The sequence below is a fragment of the Homarus americanus genome, unplaced genomic scaffold, assembly GCF_018991925.1.
Source record: "Homarus americanus isolate GMGI-L3 unplaced genomic scaffold, GMGI_Hamer_2.0 scaffold16430, whole genome shotgun sequence".
NCBI lineage: Eukaryota > Metazoa > Arthropoda > Malacostraca > Decapoda > Nephropidae > Homarus > Homarus americanus.
The window spans coordinates 5,165,754-5,188,537 of record NW_024729259.1 but is presented as its reverse complement, the minus strand read 5'-3'; the positions used below and the strand labels follow the sequence as shown (position 1 = coordinate 5,188,537).

The window sequence follows — 22,784 nt, the reverse complement described above, 5'->3', positions numbered from 1 at the left end:
TAATTCTTTCAAGAGGATCTCTCACTGGTCTCACGTCTCACCTTGATATATTTGCCGGGATTATCGTGCACGAGTTGATCAGCAATGTCCTTACAGCCGATACCCATAGTTCCCAGGTTACCGTCGCACTCCCAGTCGCGGTGGGCGGAGTGGGCGTAAGTGGCCCCGGGAGTGGCGTGAGTGATTCTTGTGGTTGTCACGATACCTACAATGACAAAAAAACAAAAATCCAGTCACTATACACCATGACAATTTTCAGTACATTGTTTATAGGGGATTGATTGTTGATTATATCTCTACCAGTAAAACTGATGCTGCTCGCGAGAGGTTAATATCTACGCAACTCAGGAGGTTAGATTAAGTGATACTAGAAAACATTATGATTACTTTGGTTGAGCTCTGAATGTAGACAGTGTTGGCAGTAAACAAAAGTATTATACATTATACTGAAGAAAGTTTCGGAGGTTTTATTTTGTTCAGCTCAAATATTTACTCCAGTTATAAACTTTACAACAACAGGGAGCTTCGTACCATGTGATCAGTGTGAGTGATAGTCGCAGTTACCTCTCGTCACTTCACGTATAAATTACTCATTAATTTATAGATTTCGTCTCATTTGAAAGGAGAAGTTTAAGTTTCAGGAATTGTTAAACGTTTAAAGACTATGTAAAGTCACTCAAAAAAATTATCTATACAAAATTGTGTCGAGAAAATATGACAACGGACGAAGGATTTTGGCAACCATACCGAGACAACAGGAATCACGGTGTTCATTCTGAGATTCATCGATCACCCCAAATGCAGATAGGTTTTTGAGTGACTGTACAGTATATGCCACTATATATATATATATATATATATATATATATATATATATATATATATATATATATATATATATATATATATATATATATATATATATATATATATAACAGCGGGAACAAATATGAAGCTTTACTGATATGACCCACTGAATAAATCTGAAATTCTAGCATAATGTAGGTGTTATTGAGTCCATGTTACAGTGATGTTACGGATGAAATGTTTCTAGTGCACACATCAGGGGAGTGAGATTTAGGTCAACTAGTAGGTGGACACGAAGCAAAAAAAAAGAAAGAAATCACTGGTTTACACTGTACAATTAACTTATTGACGTCTATAAGAAGTTTATATTACAGATTAATCCCTTCCTACACTCAAAAATCACATCTGTCTATCATAGCTGTAATCCCTTGGTGACTGACCTGTGTCCTTGCCAGCCTCCTGAGCCCACTGCAGGATGGAGGGGGTGTGGTAGAGGGGGTTCCTACCGGCAGCACAGTCGCCAAGGGTCACCATGGGGTCGACTCCCAGTGTGTAGTAGTTGGTCTTGATCCCACACAGGTAAGCGGTAGCCGTCGCCGCGCTGTCTGGCACCTGTTTGTCCACGTTGTATGTCTGGCGGAGGAACAAATGTAGGTAAAAAAAAGTATTGCCTTTGGACGCTTTTTCGTGCTTTACCGCCGTTTTACTCCGTTTCTTCTGCTTACAACGACGGGCAGCCCTCATGTGGGTGCTGTATACACCCAGATGAAGGCTGCCTGTATTTGAAGATAATGATATGGAGGGGTGTATCGGAGGCTAGGAGGGTATTACATCTTTGATTCAGAAAAATAGGTCTGTTAAGAAGTACATTATTTGTTTATACAATAAAAGTGAACATGGTGGTGGTCTTCAGTATATTTCATAATTCGCTTTATGAAAACGTCAAACTGAAAACAAATTTCCAATTATAGAGTAGAGTAGGGCGAAAATCTTGCTAGGCTATCATGCCAATAACTACAGAAGCTACTTTCTTAACGACGAAGAGAAACGTCAACATCATCGATCATGCCCAGGTGCTGTGCTGTACCTCGCCATAGACCTGAAGAACCAGACCAGACTGCTTATTGTAAGAAGTTTACTGTGTATTACATTATCGTCTAATCTGCAAGTTCAATTAATACAAATGTAACACCTACGATAGGGGCTATCAGCACCAAGTCCAACGGAGATATGTTCTCTTGCCAGATCAGTGTAGCGTGAACTAACCTTGAGCAAGGCTGCGTTGGGGAACCTTTCCCACGTGAGGTATCCTTCCTCTCCATTCATGCCCATCTTCTGCCCCTTGAAGATCCTGGCGGCGGTGTTGGCGGTGATGCCCATACCGTCACCTAGGAACATGATGACGTTCTTGGCCACATTCCAGTTGTCGCGCACGTTGAGGGCGGCCGCCAACTCATTCTGAGCAAGGTCCCACCAGTGTTGGCGGGCTGGAAGACGTCAGGGGAGGAAGCCTCTTTAGAAAACCCAATGCATTTATTAATTTACACAAGTTGTTTTGTGTACAAACGAAGTAATGAAGCGGTGCTTGAATACCCTAGTCACTGATGTCAAAACCTACACAAGAATCCTAATGAATTACTGGTACTGGGGAGATACTAGAGTGTGACCAAGGTGTATCGTACAGTAACGTTTACAACAACAGATCCTAATACGACAATTGAGGCCGTGAGAGAAAACATTGCTGGGGGTTCACTACAGCTGGTCAGGTGTTGTTATTACAGTCTATCCTTCCGATGCTCACTGCCTACAGGTTCTGTCTCTCGTTCATCCCCCATATACAGCATAACAAGGAAGTCCTTAACATCCTCAAACCCAAAAGTTGTATCCTGTAAAATAGACTTTCTTAGTTACGAATTTCAGTCACATTGTACGGTATTATTGTTATGGTAAGTTACTGAGAACTGGGCCCAAGGGTTTCTATTATAAATAAACTTTAAACAATACCTGAAACAATCCGTAAGAAGTAATGATATTTTGTCCTGTGTTTCAAACTCTCGACACAATTCAGGTCATTTAAACCATAGCACGATACTGTGTGGGAGACTACAACACACCCAGAGGTACAGAAGATCACTTACCTTCTAACTTCCGACTGACTGGTTGAGCGACGGTACCGAGGAGGAGGATCAAGGCGACCCGTAGCACTGCTCTCTCCACCGTGTGCTTCATCACCACGTCTGTAACAATTCACTCGTGTTCATCCACTATACTGACAGTGTGAAAATAGGTATTGTAGTACATATGTTACATATAGTTTACAGTAAAGACAACCGTAAGATGACGTCCTGAACTCCCAAGACAGCACGCTGAAGAATCATGTGATGCTTTAACGCCCACCAGAAAACTGACCTTCCTGTAAACATTCTACTTTACACAAACAGACGTCAGACTATTACAGTACACCCACAGTTTCTTATTATACGTAATTGATCACAACGCATACAAGATTTATCATATCGTGTTGTTAAAACTTACCCGGTGGGAAAAAAACTCAATTTCGGTTTGTATATCACAAGTCTATCTAGATATGTAAACTTTCTGGTTATACACTTTCATGTTTGTTTTTGAAAATACGAAGGATCCCACACCAGTTCAAGAGTACAAATGTTACACTAAACACTGCAGTAACCTTTTAAGATTCGTAGCGAGTACACAGCAAATAATATTGCGCGTTGTTGCCAGCACGAGGTCCCACACCGATCTGAGCCGAAGCTGGATACATCACTATTGTTGTAAGGTTGGGTGCTGGCGGGTCACTTGTTACTGGCCTTGGTTGTGTCTGCAGGCAAGCCGGCCATCCAGCTCAAGTGGTGGGATCTCCAGATGATCTTGTAACTTCCGTTCAAATTTAAGGCTTCTCAACTCTGGAGGCTGTGCCATTCCTACTAAACATGATAATAAGCACAGTACATCCTCATACATAATAATGAATACAGTATTTCCCCGTCAACATTACTGCGCTCGCTTCTCCCCATTCCGTTCTCTTTGCTGGTGCGGTTATTTTAGTTTGTCGTTAATCCCTCAAAAGAGTTTTAATTACGACAGAATATTTTTTTGTTTACTTTAAGATAATTAAGTTGCCATATATAAGAGTATTGTACTGTAACGTTCCTCGCTTTAGTCGCCGGGTGTGATGCAATCCAGGGTGACCTCTGCGATTCAGTGGGTAATCCCACTCAAGCGTGCTTCCACAGGGATATACTTGAACGCTTGAGCGCACCTTCTATTCACAGGATGCTAAAAAATAGAACATTTAAGGATGCCTCGCCTCTTATGGCATATAAACTTGCCTACATAATTTGACCACGTATCCGAGTTCGGTTTTATTTTAAGTTCATCTGTACTGTGTTGTAGTAGATATCATTTTTTGCCAAACTGTATAACAATTTTAAGTCATTGGTTATCTTAACGAGCTAGGTGGAACGTTGAGAAAGTTCTTACGTATAACCAACACAAGAATGAGGGACTGAATAGACTTCCGTTTCCCAGCTACTGTCGATCACTTTCATTACCTATAATGATCGATAGAAGTTCCAATTTCATGTCGTTTCCCGGTGATAGTGGAGCCCCTCCGTACTGTGTTGTAAGTGCGGAAATACCTTGGACTCGTTTGCAGTAACCAGGTTGTAAAATATCCTGTGGTCGTGAAAGCGCTGGCGCCAGACGAAAAAGAGGAGGGTGGATTTGATGGCATGGTCTTCCAGGTACTGTTGTAAGGTTTCCAGATTTTTTTTATCGGGTTAAGATTATGTGTACCAGTATACGTCTTGATTACTTGCATGAACGATTCTACATTGTTAGTGAAGATTTATTCCGATAAACACATGTAAGAAAACCAGTTACGTAAGTCAATAAAAAAATATGTACAGATTTACCCGGAGCTTATCAGGGAGAATTGTATATATTTTTTTTTCCTGAACAATTTGTTTGACAGAAATAAATACTATTATCAATGACAATAAATATGCTTGTAATTGTAACAGTAATAACTTATTTTACACAACAATACCTGTCCTTTACCAGGTTATCCGCCACCTGGATATTTTTCTACTGTATTACCAAAATTAAAATCTCTCGAGTCTTACACAAGTTATCCAGAGAACGTATACTATGGTGGCAGGGAGCACTGTTGTTTATATATACAAATACAAATTAAACTCCAAGGTCTTCATATTAAAAGTGGACTGAGGTCAAGAAAAAAAAAGTACAATTTTCATTTAATACAAAAATTCACTGTCATATTACATTTAACCCTAACCTTTAAGTGTGGTTTTACTGTCCACTGTTTGAGGGTTTAAATACGATACCTCCTGGATACTACCCAAATCCTCGTTAATTTTTATTCTGTGATGCTCATACATATTACTCACAAGATTCATGCGTGAGAAACCTCAGTCTCCCGGCAACATACAGTAGTGGGTGTGAAGACGAGCACTACATAGCCAATTACAGTCGTGTAATCCAGGAATCTTAAGACAACGATGACAACCATGTGGAAATTATTGTTGACAAGGGACGAGGTGGTGAGGACACTAAGAGGTGCAGTGGTGATCTCCACCCTGTAGCTTGGGTGAGGTTAAATTATAACATTTATACTGTTTATACGATACAATAATGACCCTACCAAATAATTTAAAACGCCAGCAACACTGATTACCCTTACTTTCCCACACAAACTTGAAACACCTGTGGCAACCACAAGATTCTCGCATCAAATTTTCTTCATTATTTAAGCAAATATACAAACATTTGCCAGGTAAAATTGCAAGCACGAGACCCAGGGTGGGGTCAGTGCATTTTTGGCTGACTGTACAGTCAGCCAAAGATCCAGCGATCCTACCCTGGCTTTCGTCCACTGGGAAGACCAACCTTACACCACACTACTGGCCTAAGGCTGTAATAACAAGATTCTGTCTACCTTACAGTATATTAGAGATTATTCACAGATATTAACACTAACCTACAGTTGTCCATTATCAATAGTTAACTCCATCGAAATACAGGTATTAATAAGAAAAATATCGTGTAATTTATTAGCGTCTTTTTTTTCATATCAAAATATCGTGTTCTTGCGTTTTTTGGTGTTCTTAGGTTTCTTAGTTATTTAAATTGAGATTTTTTTTAATTAATTCGACGAAAATTAATACATTTCCTTCTAGTAATGTGGCGACGGACTTTCGTTATTTACTTTATGTAACAAGAAAATTATTAAAATAACTTCACACGAAAGTCACTCGTCAGTGCTAAAGAACGTGTTATCAGGACCACGTGGCTGGCGATGTTGATAATCGAGTTTGACCTCAAGAGCATCTGGAAGTGAAAGTGGATCCCTTAAGCATTACTGCCCGCAAGAGTTGTGCCCACACCACCATCTGTACCTCCCCCCAACTGGTGTTCATTAACAGCTGGGTGGACTGGATGCTCACGTGATTGAACCAACGCCCTTCAACAGGAGGCGAATACTTTATCCACTCGACCGCTGTATTATACTAGGTACACCGAAGAGTATTTAATCGATACAAGTCAAAATTCCAGCTTTCAGGTTTTTAACTGAAGACGTCAGAAGAAAACGTGATCAAAGAATTAGAACCAACTGAACTTTAACCAATGAATACTTATCCAGTCATCACTCTGCCTCTCTCTCCTTCCAGAACTCAACCCCCAACACACGAGAGAAAATGCACATCTCCTGACCATGAAAATCCTACAGGCAGCACATCATTAGCAGGCAGGAGACCAAAAGTGGCCAATTAACCGACTCCTACACACACTGGTTCATGGTCAAGGGTACACACGAGGGAGAGGAAACGAGTTTAATGATACTTTAAAACATTTACTGACCACACCTCGAGGTACAGTACTTGCTACCGCCCTACCTGACGGACACCACTCGGTAGACGAAGGTTGGCAACTAATAACAGCCTACGGTATTTACTTGTGAAACTATTTGTGTTTATTTATTAAGAGATAAACATTTTGATATTAGGACATCATAACATTCAGAACAAGAGCCAGAACTCGTATAATTATGCGGTGGTACAGATTATATTGATCTTGAGACTCGCAAGCTAAAGGTTGTTACTTATAATAAATGTATTTTGTTTTATTTAAGTAATAATTCTCTCTAGACAAACACGAAACTGCAGGAAAAATAAAAGTTTGTCTGGATTGTAAAAGCTTTCATGTCGTAAGGTATTGTTGGATGTGAATACTGGGGTGTGTGTGTGTGTGTGTGTGTGTGTGTGTGTATTCCCCGTCTGTTTATCCATCACAGGTATATTTCTTGTTCTGTAAATATGTATTGTTTATGACAAGCATCGTGTGTATAATTGTATAAACAAATAACAGACACATGTACAAATGTGTGTGCGCGCGTGTGTGTGTGTGTGTGTGTGTGTGTGCGCGTGTGTGCGTGTTAGTATAATCCACTCTAAGAACATAACCGTTTCAAGGTAAGTCGTAAATTACTTCAGTCTTAGCCAAACAAGTTCACTTTCGATTAAAATATTCATGATGGCAATGTCAAAGTTTCCCAGCTCTCACTCGCCTCAAGACACGACTGACTCGCCTCGCCCAGTACTCGGCATGAAGGTCAATCACTGCAGTACGTGTGATCACCCTTCAAGCACAGTGTCAAAATTGTCAGCAATAATCACAATAAACTAAGCATTGTGGTCTAATGAGAAAAGGTGAACTGTGCTTATAGATCTGGGCCATTAAAATCGTTTGGTAATTTAAATTTATGAAAGCATCGTTCTCTTGAAACTAAAAATGAAAACTGTTGACATATTTCAAGTACGACCTAAAATGTTTATCGCTATTACTAGATTACTAAATTATATTGCCATATTATAGTATTCATCGAAATTACTCCTCCATTACTGAAAAATGTTAGATGAAAGTTTATTATTGTAAAGTCCTCAGGTTACTGGCTTGCTCAGTTATAACAACTTGGCAAATTCGACTTTTTGACTCATGCCGTCAGTCAAGCTCCGGCCTCCAAATCGCGGTGTAAAGTGTTTTGCAACTCTTGTTTACTTTTACTCTTATGCAAATCATCGTACCATATATGAAGTAAATATATTCACTTGTATATCTGGCATCGTAATGTACAAAATATATACAATGACGTAGAAAATATCACGCACATGCAAGTAGTAGTTCCAACACTTACTTAAATTGTGATTATCTTTGACATAGTAATCAAACCTACTGACCGCCCATGAATATTCCTCTAACCAAATCTTTCCCTTTTTAATATACCTCTAACACTTACCACTTTATTATTTATGCCACCTTAAGCTCATCCAATCATACCTGGTCTCCTAAACACCTGTTGTGGCACTCTGGGAAGGGTCGAGTGGTTTTCCTTGAGCAGTCCTCCCAGTGGCTTTCCTTGGGAGGCGAACAGCTTCACCAGTCGCAATGCCTCCGGGAGCACTGACCCTAAGGCGTATATATGATCCTCTTGGCTGGGATGATGTGCTCTTTCACAGCTTCTATGACGGTCTTTTCTCAACACTGGTTCCATCACTGACCTATTGGTGTGTCAGGCAAAACTCGTCAACCTTCCCGCCATGGACTCGTATTCTGTCTGTATCTCTACTCGAAATTACATTCTTGATTGATTGATTATGAAACGATCCTAGCAGCCAAGGATTACATTCTTGAACTCCCTTCCATTTTCTATATAGTAATTCTACCTGCCAATTCTTTTGTTGTTGTTATTACTGCGCTTCAACAACCAAGGTGTTTAAATGCGTAACAAGGTTAGTTATTAAACTAATCCAAAAACATTTTAAAATTATGAGAGAACTCTCCTTGTTTCTAGTTCTTTGTATTTTACTCTAGTTTCTGTATAACCTTCCAAATTTAATTATATCCCAACATAAAAATCTGTTTCCCAAAAGTTGAGTAGGTTGTATAATGCCGCAATTATTTCTCTAATACCTTTTTCATTAACAAGGACCGCATATTTCCTCTATTTGGTTTAAAAAATATATATTAATTTTATTATTCACTTAACTCTGGTTTCATAGTTACAACGAACACAAATAACAAAAGCATGTTAATAATAATCAGTGTGACTAATGATGTTTGCTGTGTTACAACCATCCGCCCTATCCTGGACCTGGTGGGGAGTAGTGAACACCACCAGTCAGTACCGGCTCTGTGTTCATGTGGAGGAAGATGAGGACTCGTAGAATTATGTTCATTTATGCACTCTCTGTACTTTCCTATTTTTAGGGCAGACTACCTAATTATCCCCCCCAATAAAAACGTCAAATTACCCCAGTGAGATAATTTACCCCCAAGTTTGGGAACCACTGCTCGGAAGATAATTAATTTTCATAATTTACTTGCCGACGAGTCCTTCTTACCTTCCCCGCCCCTGCAGTACAGTAGGTCCTTGACTGCCACCTCCACCACTCAACAGTCTTTATTAAAACTATTTCAACTTTCACATTACACAATAGTCACGATGACAAAGCAATTACTATCAAAAGTGCGCATTATACAATAAACCAGTTTGTGTGCCCATTATATAATGTTAAAACTGCAGTAAAACACGTCATTCACTAGCTTGGTTTTTTAGTCTGTCATTTGCAAGCTGACACTGTAGTAGCCTCACTTCTCAGGGACAACAACGTCTTAGAATCACTTGGGTCTTGACATTTTCCAAAAAAAATAAAATCCAGCCGCGCAAAATAATACCCGATTCTGACCTTTATCCAACAGATCTTTAGTGTCACTGTAGCCTCACTGCAACGCCGCCATCTTTCCTGTCCTAAATTCCTTCATTTCACTTCCAACCAAAGTCCATCCCTGTTCCCTTTATTGCATGCAGTCCTTTACACCGAGAAAAACAAAATGAGCCCCTTAATGAAATTAAACTCCTACAGGGGATTGATTTTAGTCGTACTGCCCCTCCCTCCCTCCCTCCCTCCCTCTTCCACAACAAAAGCCACAAATTTTGTGGCTAAAGGGTCACAAGCCCGACTGTGGCTGGTCACAGTATGCCGAGGCCAAGTTACCTTTGCTTACCCAGCTATTGACCACACAGGAACAAGAGAAATTAAAACAGGAAGTGGTAAGTCAGGAGTTCATGATGAATATCTCCTCTCAGAGTTTTGTCCACGTTAAACCTTCATTATTGACACTAATCCAGAATAATAATGTCTTCAAAATTTACTGGCTGGAGTGACTGCTTTTGAATTGGTCAAGGAGCACGGGACCGTCAAGCTACACACATCAAGGTGCAACACTTTGTATTCAATATGTTGCGGAACTGAGGCTTGACCTTCCAGGGTAAACAATAGAAAGTTTGTCTTAGCAGCCAAACAATTACGAGACTCGCACTTAACAAGCTTCCTCATGTTGTGACTGACCATCGGACTTTTTTATAAGGAAAATACCACAACGACGTAGTGTAGGTCACCAGAGTGAGATTTATATTTATATTCAAGTCAGTCGCTGGTAATACCTTCACAAGATTCTTCAAGTCTTCAGTGAAATCTAGAAAACAAAAAATACTACGTTTTTATGCTACTTATAATAGTGTAAAGTATGTTCAATACAAGAAAATAAAGCGTTTTATATACGATTCAGATTTCGTGTTTATTCAGACAATCTACTCCCTAGTATCCACTCCCTCACTGTACTGACCTCTCAAGACGCAACTACCGCCAAAAAACTATGACCTTTCAACTTTAAGTTCCACTGTCAGTTCAAAAGGCATTGCTAGTTAAGGTTAAGTGAATCGGTCCTAAGGATCAAGTGTGTTCAGGGTGGACCTGACCCGTCCACCGCCATGACCCCTGGTGGGCCGCCTGGTGGGCCTCCTGGTGGGCCGCCTGGTGATCGCGACTGTTTACCTTCCGTCCAACTTTAGGTTAAGGTAAGTGGCTATTACACAGTGGCGTTGAATTTTTCTATACAATATATAATTACCTTAGATTTATTTGGTCGTCGCCTGTGGTCTGGTCAGTCGCTTCACTGCAGTTTTCTCCCCAACAGATTCACAGCTCAAGACTTGCGTCTCCCTCACTTTGGTAGATCATCATTCTGCAAATCTCTAAATTCCTCGAGAGTTTTATTTTAAGCCTTTCTTGTCAAGCTTCCTCCAGGACTTGTACCTCTGGCAACAGTATGGTCGTGGACGTAGACTTAAACACAGTACTGAAGCTGAGTGAAGCATATTATTTTGCCCGTTGCCATATTTGACCTTTAGCTTTCACCTCGCCCTTTAACGTAGAAACTTTTAGACTAGTGTTCTTTACTCAACTAGTAAGGACACTTATAGAGCAGAAATTTTATCACAGCATCTCTTATCGGTTCGAGAGATCGGCTCCAGGCAGGGAAAGTGCGTCGTCCAGCCAGCCAGATGACAGCCTCAACAAATACCGTCGTTTACAAGTGATGAATAAAAAAAAAGTCTCGAAAGACATAATTGTTAACGAATATCAAACGGATTCAAAATTATATCCAAAAAAGCGTGTTGCAGAAAATTTTCCACGAAATAAATTAACTAACAAAAAAATCTAGCTTCAGTCGTACTCTGCTTTCCGACACTGCGTAACAAACTTTGCGTGTGGATAACTACAGAGCAATTTCTTGTTCGTGCCAGCGGTTAGTGGTTCCTCTACCTACGTACACTCGCACCAAAAAGTATCGGTGCAAGGTGAGAGCGACGACTTCCGACACGATACATATACACTGTGATGTGTCGGGAAGGTTGGTAAGTGTATCCTCATAACCCCCCCCCCCTCCACTAGGTGTTGCCATATGGCTGCCAATCAGTGTGTTTGTTTCCTCTTTTCGGATTGTTGCTTTGTGTCGACTGAATGATGAGCGAGGGTTCGGTCTCGGTGAACGAGGGTATAAAACAGAGGCAATATGAAGCAGTAGAGATCTACACATGCCAGACGACATGGAAACCTCAGAGGGAACACGAGGAGCTATTATGTCCTTCATAAGGAAGGGTTCGGCGTCACAGATATTAGCCGGCGGGTTGGTGTCCACAGGAACACCGCTGCATGATGGATTCGTCGATACCTCGAAACTGGTGCTACAGACGACAGGTCTCGGAGCGGCCGTCCACGCTGCACCACCCCTCAGGACGACCAGGTTGAGTGGTTTATTTGGTAGCATAAATTAATGTGGCAATATTCACAAGTATCACAAATAATTTTGTTAACAGGGAGCTCCTCATATTTCATGCTGTCTATTTATCACTTCCCGACCTTATTTATAACAGTTTGTTTCACTTGACCAGGCCATAGTAGCTGCTCAGCAGGATTACAGGGCTGCCAACATACGGCTGGAACAACTCGCCTTTCCCAATACCTATCGTCACTGGTCTCAAATTGTTCACACTACAGTATGCACCGATACTTTTTGTTGCAAGTGTACGTAAAGAAGTCAAGTAATAACTAATAATATTTCAACAACTAATCCTTAATTGCGTAATCTAGGTTACTAAATATGCTTGTCAACCACTAGAGATTTCAGAGTTACATATCTGGTTGACTGCATGACAAGTTTCGTCTACCTCTATAAAATAACCTTTCCTATCCCAACTTGGGAACTGCTGTGGCAACAAACATATCGCTGGACTCTGAACATCACGCAGCCTGTCGTGATACTGAATACCTGCTTATTATTTTCCTCACGGTGGTTGGATGAAACTTCCTGCTTCACGTCTCCAAGTTCGGGTGCACAATTCAATAACCTAACATGTTTTATGTTCATGCTGCAATGGTTACACGTTGAAGGATGTAGGAGTCCCTTTGGCCATATAATCTACATGTAAATATCATTATTCAGTTGTCTGCACCAAGCCATCAGTGTGTTGAGCAGTGCACTAAGGACGATGCTATACGAGCCCGTCTCTTAATTTGTTTCTTGACCACTAAACACCCACTGACTATACAATTAAAGAACCTCAGATTTGAAACAGCTCTGGTATTTTTTGAAGTAACTATCAGTGAATGTGCACTCAAAGGGGACTTAGTCTACTTTCTTCCACTTCCTGTAGCAGTTCAGGGACACCAGCCAATAGGCATCGGGTGGTACGTATCCTTGGCATACTCATGTTGACGAACACGCAACGTAGAAACTTTCTGGGTCATCTCGATCACTGGAGAGAATACCTCCAGAAACTGTTCTTTCCGTCTACCATTGCCCATATCCCACACACGTTGTTAGACTAGTTTTGCCACTAACTACTCCGATAATGAAACAACATGCCATTGACGCTTCCATGATTACTGTGCCAGGGTCGCCTCCCCCGAGCCGGTTTGTTGTAATGAACCTTGTCGACTCCTCCACGTGACCTTGTTTTGACTATGGCCTATCATACTAACCCTCACTTCCTGCCGTCACCCTCACTAAACCTCGCCGGGAAATTCAAACTCCTGCGAGATGTTATAATGTATTTCTGCACTTCAACAACAGGAGGGGTTAAGCGCCTATTCTAAGGAAGAGATCTGACCTTTCTAGGGAGAGGGAAACTGTCCTCCCTCTAGGATAAAATTTGAAAGATTCGAATTAAATATGATTCGAATATAGTTCAAGATATGTGTTGTTAGCTTGACTCATTCGGTCGAACAATTCGAGTTAGAATATGTCCGTTCCGGCCTCAGTGTGAGAGGGCCCTAAGGCGAGAGAACCTTTGTCTGGTGTAAGGGCGTCATTGGAAGGTGAAAGGTTATTCCAGACGTCGAATGGAGCTGCTTGTTTTTTACGGGCAGCGGCCAACACCTGATTGACACACCAACAGGTTCATGACAACTGAAGGAAGTATTAAAACAGGAAGTTAGAGAATGTAAATTTCTTAATCTATTCAAACACAAAAAAATAAGGTCGAAGAGTCTGCCCACAGGGTACTACACAACCCCCCCCCCCCCATTTCCTAGTAGCTTCACTTACCTAGCGCTAACACCACCCACAAGTAAAACAGGTCCGGTGGCCCTTTACACAACTTCTCTCTGGACAAAATCCCTTTACCAAATTGATGGTTAATACTAAACTATGAACTCCACTTTCTTCGAATTACATTGTTAGTTTTAGTTGACTCAGGCAAAGTTATGTTTGATTTAGCGAGAATTTATCCTCCGAGTTGTAAAGAATCTCTTGCTGCCTTTAAATCAAGCGCCACAGACACAAGTGATCGGTTAGAACACTGATACCCTTCACGTGTAGATCTGTAATGGACAAGTACTATAAAGCGACAAGTTGTGACCACACACGTTAGAGTGTCACGGATTAAAGAAAAATAAGACGAGGTCTAGAGATCAATGTTGTTAAGACTGCAAGATGTATTTATGCCAAGTTCAACTGGATCTGCTCGGGGTTTTACCTTTGACGAAAGCACCAGTACCACGTCAGCTGCTCCGGGACAACTGTTGATGAAGCTTCCATAATATATACCAAATACTAATATACAGTATACCCAGATCGCCGTGGATTCTATAAACACATTACACGACTTCAAAGTTAGATGGACGACGACACAACTGAATAATAGCAAGAGGTGTGACCAAGGAATAGTCCGAGTTGATAATTTTAAATAACTACCTTTTTTTTAACCTCATAAGGGTTGTCGTCCAGCGTGTATCATCCCCGCCAAACAATCTCAGTTGACAAATTTGGTGTGGCGGTGAAGTCATTCACTGAAGTTCGTAACAAAAAACGGTCTTTACCTTCGTGATAATAACGAAACAGGATTACAATAGCTTTATTTCACACATGTTTGCGCCAACCATTATTGTATTAAAAAAAATAACGATTTCACTTACCCAAGACGCCAAGTCATTCACTATACTGATACATATACTCAGTCTACTGATAAGCAAAACCACAAAACGACTTTCATAACAGTCCAACCTTGAAGTTGTGTTGCTGCAAGATGACCGACATCACTAGATAATACCTTCCCAAATAGTACAACATGAGATAAACACACGTACACTATACCGAGCACACACAAAGAAACAAGACAATGTAAAAAGGGGCTGTTAATTTTTACGCTTTTGACGATTCACTGGCGGCCAATGTAGGAAAAACCCGGAAATCTTGACTTGCGAGAACAATGCGCTGAAAAACTAGCACGAGGCGAGTGGGAAATCCGTTATATAATGCCCGAGAAATCCAACGTCGGGATACACAGGAAATCTAGATGAAAACAAAAACAGAGCTAATGCTTACTGAATAACGTTAGTGTTTTCCTGGAATATTGCTTCAAAATACGTACACAATAAAGGCGGGAACTTCGGGAGTAAAGTAGTGCCGCTTTTATCGCATCTACAGCTATAATTCACGGGATACCAACTAAGGGGATTTTATGAATGTTACTCGACTCATTGCGCAATTCCTGGACAAGGTGGGTGCGTGGGGTATGCGGGGTGACTGCTGACCTACACGAGTTCATAAGTGACCTGAAATTTGGTCGTCGAGTCTGGCCATTCGCTTTTTTTTTTATCCAGCAGACAATTTACTCCAGCGGTGAAGGACAAACCAATTCGGCTTTCTCCACTTTCTTCTTTAACAACCCAGTGCTTAGAAGTGGCTTGGCATCCCTTTCTCTACTCCCAGTGAACTTCTTGGAAAGTCGTGATAATTTCCCTCCTACATTACCAAGTACTAGTGTAGAAAGTAGCCGTATTTATTGATTATAATGAATTTTATTATTTCACACCATTTACTACAACGGTTTAACGACATTATCACACCAGCCAATTTGCACACATACATTGTACGATAGAACCACGACTACAAACAAACTATTACTCCGCCAACTACGACCACAAACAAAAACTACTCCGCCAAACACGACCACAAACAACCACTACTACTACTACTACTTCGCCAACCACGACCACAAAAAACAGCAACTTAATTCGCGTAACCAAAACAAAGAACCAATGAAGTAAACAGATAAAAATTGAAACTCGTTTGGTAAGCATGACGATCTATAACCGGTTTGGTAAGCGTAACGGCAACCAGGAACCGGTCTGCCAAGCAAGAGTGCCATAAGGAACCATGTGCTAAGGTGTGAGAGCAATCAGGTATCACTCTGCCAGGCATATAAGGCAATGAAGAAATCCCCTGCCATATATGTAAAGAATCAAGGAAAGGTCTGCCAAGCGCGACAATCAGGGTTTAGGTCTGCCAAGCGTGACAATTAGGGTTTAGGTCTGCCAAGCGTGACAATCAGGGTTTAGGTCTGCCAAGCGTGACAATTAGGGTTTAGGTCTGCCAAGCGTGACAATTAGGGTTTAGGTCTCACGCTGGGGTTTAGGTCCAAGCGTGACAATCAGGGTTTAGGTCTGCCAAGCGTGACAATCAGGGTTTAGGTCTGCCAAGCGTGACAATTAGGGTTTAGGTCTGCCAAGCGTGACAATTAGGGTTTAGGTCTGCCAAGCGCGACAATCAGGGTTTAGGTCTGCCAAGCGTGACAATCAGGGTTTAGGTCTGCCAAGGGTGACAATCAGGGCTTAGGTCTGACAAGCGTGACAATCAATGATACGCCTGCCAAGCGTGACAACCCGTAAAAGTCATGGTAACAAAAACATAAGCTATCAAAGGCCCGTGTAAGGAAGTACTAACAAAAAAACTCTGACTGGTGCGGGTGACGGGCAACAGGAATAACTGGGGTGACTCGGCTAGGGTGTGGCGGTTGTAGGGCATGGCCGTGTGGGAGAGGTGACCTGGCCAATACTCTCGGTTTGCTGCCCCCTACCACCACAAAAACTAGTCCCAATAACTCACTCTTCCTTGTACACCGCTGCTTGCTGATACTGGTGATCTTTTAATTGTTTACAAAGAGCTGTCCTTGGATAGACTCCCTAACACCTTTTGTCAAGATTAATGTTTACCCTGTATGCAAGCCCTCCCTAACCTTACCATCTACTCGTATCTCATGTCCGCCCCCTTCCCTCAATGGTTTACCCACTGACATTCACAACCGCAAAAGAAAAACAAACATGGTCTAAAAAAGTAGGTCAGTGACATCTTCAAACTCGACCGAGATGTTGACTAAATGAAGCAGCCTTAAATCCTTTACGAGATCATGAGATACTCTGAGAAATTAAGGACGCTGGAACGCTGATTGAAGGCTCGAAGGACAATACGGCTGCATTTACACCAAGCCAGTCAAGTCAAGTCAAGTCATTTGAGTTGACTTGACTCATTGCCGTTCACACCGACTGAGTCAACCTGAGTCAATCAGAACTCGGTACCCAGACTGATTTCGAGGAGGATGGACGCATATTCTCTCGCTGAATTAGCTGTTTTGTTGTGGATTCGGTGTCGTAAACGCAAGAGGAGGACCCGAATTTGGTGTACTTCAAACATCAATGGAGACAAGCATTGAAGAATCTGAAGCAATTGTGAAGAGTATCTGTGTGCTTCATAATTTCATTCAACATGAAAACGATTTCAACTACTTTCTTGGTGATGGTGTTGATGATGCAACTGATTTTCGGTGGTCAAACATGAGCCTGACACCAACAAGAAGCACAAGACCTACAGCAGAAGCTATGTCAGTTCGTGACATTCTGAAGGAATATTTTGTATCCCCAGGTGGGGCTGTCGAGTGGCAAGATAAAATGATCCACTAATGTATAGTTACTTTGAGAATAAAATTGTTGTCTCACCTTTACATTTCAATGCAGCAGCAACCTCCTTCCACAGAGCAGCTATAACATCACGATCCCGGTGGCTACGATCAGTGGGATCATATATAGCAGGATGCTCTCGAACTAAATTTATCAGGACGTCAACCTGCATTATGTACACACCACTGCGGACTCGGCGTGACTGATGAAGAAAATGGGCCCAACCCCATCTGTGACTTGACGTGACACGATGCGACTTGACTTTACTCATCTGGTGGGAATGGTTTCTGAGAAGATACAGTACATTGGAGTAAATGTGCATTAGAGTGGCGATTCACGATGAGTCATGACTTGACTTGACTGGCTTGGTGTAAATGCAGCCTACCAATCAAGGGTAATAGTTCCAACAACTCTCTGAAGGGTGATAGTTCCGACAAGGACTATAGGAGTTAAAGCACAGTAATACATCATAACATTAAAGTGTACAGTACAGCATCTCACCCACCAGACTCTGATCTGCTGGGGAATACAGATCAAGATACAGTATAAACGATTTACTGCTTCGTTATCAAGTTTTATGGTCGTGTGGACTGTTGAAGATCATGATAATTCTTGCCACTATCATTAAACTGTCAACATAATCTTCAAATTTGGACATACCTGAACTTGTCTGATGGCCTCGTGTCCACTGGGATGAGTGCTGCCTTAACACTTGCCCTTGAATACCTCCACTGATTTGTTTTCCTGTTTAAAGCGACACACATACACACACATGCGGCCTTGTTTTGCTTGTAATTAATTTAATTCAGTGAACACTCTCTGGCATCCATGGAATTAAGACATTGAAAATAATATCCATTGATTCATATATATTAACAGGAAGGTTATCCCTACAGACTCTCTCATTTAAAACTTTATTCATACTGCTCAGACTTAAAGAAATCTCAGGGACATTAGATTTAAAATTAACAGCATTGCTGACTTTACATTACTTTCTACCGTCACTTTACAGCAATTTTTAATACTCCCACACACTGTCATCCATGAATACCCCACACAGTACTACCCACGACCTCCTCCTCTCCCCCCCCCACACACACACCTTTACCCACGACTCCCCTCCACACACCGCCACTCACGATCCCCCCCACATACACAGCAACCCACATCTTCCCACACACAAGGCTACCCACGACCTCCCATACATGAACCCACCATACACACCCCGCCACCCACCATCAGTGATCACATGAACCCCTACACTACGTCATAACCCACACATGAACCCCCACACTACCAGTCATAACCCACACATGATCCCCCACATCCTTTCCCTACCCCACTTCCCACACTCAACACATCCCGTGAATCCATCCACTCCTGTCCTCACCATTGTGCTTATATCCTGTCTTCACCATCTCAGTAATTTCCGATTTTATTTTTTTCTCCACTCCAGAGAGGTGCTTAGCTACGACGCTCTTATCCGATACACTCAGTAGATGGTAAGATTATTCTTCCTAACTCCCATTTACTTCATTGGCAGTAGAATGTTTTCGTCGTTTCATTATTGGCATTAGTTCTCTTTTAGTGTCTACTCTATTGCATCATCCAGAACAGTTATTCATTTTCAAGCCTCGTACTGTAACTGCCCCCCCCTTCCCTCTTCGTAATTTTTATCTACTCCCATTTTGCATTTTTTTTAATTTATTGTCTTTCTAGTTTCTTTATAATGTAAAGTTTATCATTCTGTGATCATTCCAACTGGCGAGTTTATATTCGCACCTCGCCATTCCTTTAGTCTTGTTTTTCTTTCCTCTCTTCTTGTGGCCCTCGCCCTGCACTTGCTAGGACAACATTCTTAACTCCTCTTCATCTCCAACTCATTCATGACCGATTTACACGAGACATTTTTATCCCAATCATCACTTTCAAGCATATCCTTTTTCTTGAACCCATTTATTATAATATTTTAATGTTATTACTGTAATTTAAAAGTACAGTATCTATATATATTTCGCGGTAACCTCTCGATAGCCGTGTTTTCTATCCTAACCTTGAAAGAGAGAATTGTTGTCGCCACCTTTGAGGAGGAACTTAATTGAACCAGGTAAATTGTTTCGTTTTATTCGGAGGTGTTCAATTTATTATAGACAGGAATTTTTATCATATATATCTACGATTCAGCATGTAAGGTAGTATTTAAGCACAGTGACTAAATTTATACACTAGGCAAGTATTTAATAGGATACATCTTTCCCAGTCGAGGTCCTGGATTTCACAATTATGTAAAGAATCACAGACAAGAATCGGAATTATTGCAAAATTTACATAAATCTTATGTATTGATACTCCAATAAGTTGCAGATTTCTGGCCTACAACACAACCTAAGTCAAATGCTGGGGGATAACCAAATTACGTCAACATCCTGGTCCGTGTAGGTTAAGGGTCACTCACCACCTACGGATACTGGTGTCATTGTCTCACTAGTCATTGTCTCACTAGTCATTGTGATGCGAGACATTGCCAAGTGTCTCGTATGAGACAGTGTATTTGTAGTAGCTGTGATTCATCACCAAAAAAAGCTAATAATGAACAGTAAGGAGATGAGTACAGAAACTGGAGCGACATTCAAGATGGAAAGTGACTGCTTCCCTTGAACTATCGTCCCAGACTGGTTACTGATGACTCCTCCCTTGACATTCAGTTCTTTTTTTCATGTTATTACGATTATGTGCATTTGTTTTACTCACAATGAGGTAAAAACATAAATATATAAAACGGACTGAATTTCCACGTAATCGCGAGTTACTTTATATTTTCCTTGTGACAGGAATATACTGTAGTTCACGGACCCGGTTTAGGAAAATACCGGAAAAATTATTTTAACAATAACGAATTCACACGGTTTGATTTTAAAAGCAATTGACTACCGACTACTATCAAATAAGAATATAATTATAAGGTTCATTGGTTCGTTCTCGGTGAATTCAGAGTTCAATCGTGTTTCTTATTTCCCGGTCTAATCATCTACCACATAAATAATGAACCGTTCGATCAGTTATATACTGTACGTAACTCACTTGCATCCTGTTGTGTGAACTTTTCATCGTGTAGTTCACCAACAATTATTTTTAAACAAACTATATACAGAAAGTTCACTAAACCCATAACGGCACTAAATATGCTGACTAGACTCAGTGGCAGTAAACATAGGTATTTACTAAAGCCATGACGTCGTTAGAGGAAAGAAGTAGACTAAACCCACATAAACCTCAGCAGCGACCAATTGAAGATGTGGAAGGCCGACATTACCTAGTAACGTAGGGAACCAAAACAACTCTGTGGCCTTGAGAATCGAGAGTCATTTCCATAATTTTTACCTAAAATTTTGTTATGTGCAAAGAACGCGGTGACGGCAGGGTAGCATGAAAGTAAGCTTTGAATTTACTTACAATTTCGGTAGAGCAGTTCATTCTTGCTACAATCATCATATTTAACGGCTTATTTGCCACTTCTTAAGTTAGTTCAAAATAGTTTATTCCTTGCCAGTTCGGAATTACATTTAAGCATTAAAATGCATTGAATTAAAATCACGGAACAAACAAATCGTCACTGAATCCTCAGTCATTCTAAACATTCACCAATACAAAAATTACAGTAATTCTCTACCTTAAACATACGAATGTTTTTATTTTTGTTTTGCTTACGCACAGAGATAGACGAAGGGAAAAGAATAATAAAAAAGTATGTTATGGGCGTAAGTTATGCCATCATTACTCACTAAAAATCCTTGGACTTGTGTAATGTCTGTCAGTGGGTAGTGGCTGCGGAGGTGTACGCTCGTCCTACACGACTGCCGGTGTCTGACTGACCCCAGGCAGCACTTTCCTTCCCTCAACTCGCCTCATGTTCAGTTCAAGGTTACCACTCAACTTAACCAACTCTTCGAATGACCTCTTTCACAGTTGCTCGGGTTTGTTATGAGTTCACTTTCTGAAATGCTTTAATGTTAGTATTGTAGAAAACGACAGTAGATATATCCATTAAAGAATTAGCAGAGATTGTTGACACGGGGAGCGGACAGTCCAAAGTACCTTTAAACTCGTTTTTATTTTCACAGTGTTATGGAGCTTTACTGTGTTACTAGTTCAGTGTGCACACTATTTGCAACATAATGATTCGGTTTGATCTCTGAGGAATGTGTGGCTGCTCCTGGAATAATTGATATAATTTATTTTCTTGTTATTTATTTAGGACTTAGTGGTTACCAGCTACAGATATGTGGCTCATTTTCTTTTATATTTTACACCGATGTGAATCATATGGTACAGTAAACGTGAAGATTTAAACATTTATTCAAGTTCTTGTAAGGCTCTCCCCTGTGTGTATGTGTGTGTGTGTGTGTATTTTTTGTACACCTCTCTTTTTCTCCTTTGTCTCCGGGTGCCCCAAGGATTTACCTGTAAATTCCGACAGGGGGTACTTAGGTGTTACCCGTATTTTTTTTTTTTCATGTCTTTTTTGTTTGTCCCTGCGATACCTCAGGCACTTTTTGAGCCAGAGCTGAAACGCGGAGAAAAAATTAAACCAAGACGTTGCTAATGTTGTTGACTGTTCTGAACATATTGTGCCACTACGGTGTTTACAAGTTACTCATATTTTGTTTATGGTAGCCTATGCCGTGGAGGGGCGTATTAAGTCAGAAAACATTATTGTGGCGGCCTATGACTGCTATAAACTATAAGATGATACTTAAAGATACCTGAAATAACATACCAGCCATCGCCCCTCTGCAGTGCCTTTTGGGTTAGTGATAACCTGATCTAACCATGGCCCTACCTGACTCCTTTCACTGACCACGAGTTGACCAAGTTCTCCCCCGCCCCCTACACCACCCACACTCACCCCGACTATGACAGTGTATTGTTTTATAAACCTTATAGTCTCCTATATGTGGCGAGTGGTATTTGCTTGATGGTACAGCGGTATGGTGTTTGCCTCTCACTGCTGCGGCCCGTGTTCGATGCTACTGTAGGTTGGGTCGGATTTAAAAAGTTAGTTATCTCGTTCTTTTACAATACTGAACCCATGAAGATGACACACAGGCCTGACCCCCCTCGTTTAGTTTACTAAGTTATACCAGTTAAAAACAAATCTAATGAATGAGTTTCTGTCTTGGGTATTTTCAATGCATGAGAAAAATTCGAGACATGGAAACATAACTCACAGTTGTTCTCAAGTTGGCACGATGAATACTAAACAGTAACTAACTACTTAACACCATGGCGGAGTGATTC

General features: G+C 41.0%; 1 protein-coding gene across 4 annotated transcripts in view; it reads right to left on the bottom strand.

Moving 5' to 3' along the window:
* Positions 1–21,371, bottom strand: part of LOC121866455 (alkaline phosphatase-like) — a 29,194-nt gene extending 7,823 nt beyond the window's left edge. The window contains exons 1-5 of one of the 4 annotated variants that reach the window (XM_042366135.1): positions 21,269–21,371; positions 2,946–3,044; positions 2,074–2,294; positions 1,248–1,440; positions 42–205 (exon numbers count right to left, since the gene is read on the bottom strand). In XM_042366135.1, the coding sequence (XP_042222069.1) occupies positions 42–205; positions 1,248–1,440; positions 2,074–2,294; positions 2,946–3,036 (669 nt within the window). In that variant the 5' untranslated portion in view covers positions 3,037–3,044; positions 21,269–21,371. Of the gene's footprint in view, positions 1–41; positions 206–1,247; positions 1,441–2,073; positions 2,295–2,945; positions 3,045–3,342; positions 3,471–3,496; positions 3,603–21,268 lie in introns of those variants that run through there. The other 3 variants (XM_042366139.1, XM_042366138.1, XM_042366136.1) reach the window with 3 other exon arrangements.
* Between the last annotated feature and the right edge of the window lie 1,413 nt (positions 21,372–22,784).